Here is a 3,985-nt window from a genome sequence, read left to right as displayed (position 1 = left end):
GAAGAGTCTTGGTCCAGCATTCACTCCCAACCCATAACCATTGCCCATAAGGAATTCATATATATGACAGAGGCAGCAGCATTGTGTCTGGCGTAAACGGGCAAGATCTTCAGTCCCAGGCAATGGGCAAGTATGATATTTGAAGAGAATGGAAGCCACTTAGACAGTGTGATCTAGCACAACAGGTCTACAGCCAGGTAGAAGACAATACCTCTGAAGAGTCTGAGCATGACATCACTCAAGAAGAAGAGTAGGAGGAAGCCTTCTTCCCAGGCCCTGGGGAATATTGTTGGCTGCAGAATTTCTCACGGGTGGAAGGAAGGTAATGAGCCTGTCACCCATTGGAAGGCCATCATTCTAGGTCAACTGCCAACAAACCCTTCTCTTTATTTGGTGAAGTATGACGGAATTGACAGTGTCTACGGACAGGAGCTCCACAGCGATGAGAGGATTTTAAATCTTAAGGTCTTGCCTCACAAAGTAGTTTTTCTTCAGGTGAGGGATGTCCACCTCGCCAGCGCCCTGGTTTGCAGAGAGGTACAACACAAATTTGAGGGGAAAGATGGCTCTGAGGACAACTGGAGTGGGATGGTGCTAGCCCAGGTGCCATTCTTACAGGACTATTTTTACATTTCCTACAAGAAGGATCCGGTCCTCTATGTCTATCAGCTCCTGGATGACTACAAGGAAGGTAACCTCCACATCATTCCAGAGACCCCTCTGGCTGAGGCGAGATCAGGTGATGACAATGACTTCTTAATAGGTTCCTGGGTGCAGTACACCAGAGATGATGGATCCAAAAAGTTCGGAAAGGTTGTTTACAAAGTTCTAGCCAATTCTACTGTGTACTTTATCAAATTTCTTGGTGACCTACATATCTATGTCTATATTCTGGTGTCAAATATCACTTAAATTAAAAAAAAATCACAAAGTACAGAAATGTAAACTTATAGGATTGAAAAAAATGTTTATTTTCCTGTGTTGGGTACCTATGGGTCTTTGACAACCTCAGTATCTTTGTCAATAAAATTTGTTTTGTTCTAAAAATTAATACGTGTGACATGGCATGCTTTTAGTGAACACATTGTTGGAAGAGATGGACTATGGTGGAAAGAACATCAAAGCAAGATGAAAGTTGCAACTCAGGCTGTGAACAGTGCATACATCTAATATTACACAGGCTAAAATGGACAGGACTTAGATTCTGTGGTCTGCATAGTGAGCAAGGAATTGGAGATATGACTTAGAGGAGCAGGGATGGCAGCAATAGATGGATTTTTAGGAAGAAGGGGAGAAAGACAGGACATAGATAGAATCTCTGGAATGAAGTCTGAGGGAGAAACAACAAGTTGGGGGAAAGAGTGATAGATAAAAGGAATGTGACCTTGTTACACAAAGTGCAACCCAGAAAACTGATCCAAAGAGACTCAGAAATCAGACAAAATCAGGTTCATTTGAATAATGAAACCAAATGAAACTTGTCTCTCATTTTAAGATTTATTATCTTTATTTATATGGGTGGGTAGTAGCTTGAGAGTATAGGTGACCACAGAGACATGAGTTGTCAGATCCCATGGAGCTGGCATTAAAGCTGATTGTTAACCATTGGATATGAATTCAAGAAAACAAATCCAGTTTTTTTGCGGTACAAAAGTGCTCTTGACAACATGGTCATCTCTCAATTCCCATTAAGATATCTTTTTAAGAAATCCAATATTAACATGCAGAAAAGAGACCAGGAAGAAGTTAAGAAAGATTAAATTGATGGTGACCTTTAAAAACAATAAAGGACACACAAAGGAGTAGAGGACACTGAGGAACAAAAATATTCTAAGATGAAGTTCTCAAAATGTGAAGCAGGAGACCCAGGAAGAATAGCAATTTTCTGCAAGTAGTTAAAATTGGACATATCCACATTAGGTTCTTTGGTTTCTTAACAAATAGCCAGCCGATCAGGTCAAATAGTAATTTAAAAGAGAAAATGAGTATACGGTGAGATAATATATGGTGGGGCATGGATCCTGAGTGCTTTCCCTGAGCACTCTTTGCCTGGGATGAATCCTGTGATCTTTTGGATGTCTCTGTGGAGTGCCCCAGATGACCATCAAAATGTTCCCCATGGCCTGTTCCCCTGGCTCTCCTCCAAACATCTGACTCCCAACATACCTATGTACCATTTCAGCCTGTCTATTCCCTGGAAATTCCAGTCTTAAATTTATGTGTGACCTCATTCTCATAAAACAGTGAAGGTGTACTCAATGCATATGTGCTGACCTCTTTTCTATGCCAGTTCTCATGGGTTTCAAACTCTATGAGGTTGCCCAATAAGTTGGTCACTACTCCTGAGTAGCCCCTGTGCTTCATGGGGGTCTTACTGGGTCCCATATGCACTCTGAGTGTTTCTTTTGTTTGTTTGTTTTTATTGTTGTTGTAGTTTTGTTTTTGTTTTTGTTTTCTTTGGTTTTTTTTGTTTGTTTTTGTTTTTGTATTATTTTTTTTTGTTTTTTTTTTTTTGTTTTTAGTCAGGCTTGTCATGGACTCAATCATTTGTGTTTTTTCTCTAGAATAAGTTTAAATGCCAAATGACTTGAAAATACTCTCTATTGTTGATTAATTTTGGTATTTAAGAGAGTTTTTGTGCTAGCTGGATGTCTTAATTAGGGTTCCAATGCTGTGAAAAATCACTATGACTAAGGCAACTCATTAGAAACATTTCATTAGGGCTTTTCAACATTTCATTGCAGTTTCAAAGGTTCAGTCCACTATCATCAAGGAAGTAAACATGCAAGTGGCTGGGAATATGTGGTGGTGGAGAGGAAGCTTAGAGTCTTCTGCATGCAGGGATGGTGTCTTCCACACTGAGCAGAGCTTTAAAGCCTCACAGTGATATGCTTCCTCCAAAGAGGCTACACCTACACCTATAAGGCCACACCTCCTCGTAGTCCAACTACATTCAGAGTGCCATACTGGTTTCATAGAAACTTGACAAGATCTAGAGTCTTGAAAGAGGAGGAGCCTCAGTTGAGAAAATGCCTCTTTAAGATCAAGCTGTAAGGAATTTTCTTAATTGGTGGGAGAGGACCCAGTTCATTGTGGGTGGTGACATCCTTGTGGTGGTAGTCTTGAGCTCCTTATGGAAGCAAGACTTAAGGAGCATGTCAATAAGCATCACCACTCCATGGCCTATGCATGAGCTTCTGGATCCAAGAACCTGTGTTGTTTCAGTTTCTTTCCCAACTACTTTGATGATGAACAGCAATGTGGAATATAAGCTGAATAAAACTTTTGCTATGGAAATAGCTCTTTGGACATGGTATGTCCTTACAACAATAGAAATTTTAAGTAAGACAATTTCTTAGAGAAACAAAATATCTAATAGTACCACTGTCACTTATCCTATAAGGACAAATAATGTGTAGGTGTTTTATTTTAATTTAAAGGTAAGATATTCTCATGTATATAATGACATGCAATTGTTCTAGTTTGCATCTTTCTCACACTGATGAATACTAACATCAAACATAACTTGGGAATATAAGGGTTATTAGCTTACATGTTACAGACTATTACCAAGGAAGGCAAAACAGGAACTTGAAGCATTTCCAGGAAAGAGTGCTTATTGCTTGACCCTATCTTAGTGATTGTTCTATTGCTGTGAAGAGACATCATGGATAAAACAACTATTATGAAACAAAGCATTAACTGGGGGCTTGAATACACTTACAGAAGTTTAGTCCAACATCAAGTTAGTGACCGCAGCACTGGAGCAATAGAACTATTGATCCTTAGACAGAGACAGATATTCTGCCATTACATTGGTTTCTTGAAAACTCAAAGACCACCCTTATTGACACTACCACTTCCTCCAATGAAGCCACATCTTCTCTCATTCCTTCTAATCCTTAAACACACTGCCAATCCCTGGTGACTAAATATCCATATATATGAATCTATAGGGGATATTCTTATTCAAACCACCAAAAAT

At 39.4% G+C, this 3,985-nt stretch overlaps 1 protein-coding gene across 1 annotated transcript; it reads left to right on the top strand.

The window, feature by feature from the left end:
* The first annotated feature begins 228 nt into the window (after positions 1–228).
* Gm21654 (predicted gene, 21654) lies at positions 229–912 on the top strand. The gene has a single exon (XM_017318793.2). The coding sequence runs from the start codon at positions 229–231 to the stop codon at positions 910–912; it is 684 nt and encodes a 227-aa protein (XP_017174282.1).
* Positions 913–3,985: the final 3,073 nt, after the last annotated feature.

This window comes from Mus musculus, chromosome Y (assembly GCF_000001635.26).
Source record: "Mus musculus strain C57BL/6J chromosome Y, GRCm38.p6 C57BL/6J".
NCBI classification, from domain to species: Eukaryota; Metazoa; Chordata; class Mammalia; order Rodentia; family Muridae; genus Mus; species Mus musculus.
This window is presented reverse-complemented; position numbering and strand designations above follow the sequence as displayed.

What these genes read in the sequence shown, in the direction of transcription:
- Gm21654 (XM_017318793.2), top strand. Translation starts at nt 229, where the DNA reads ATGACATCACTCAAGAAGAAGAGTAGGAGGAAGCCTTCTTCCCAGGCC.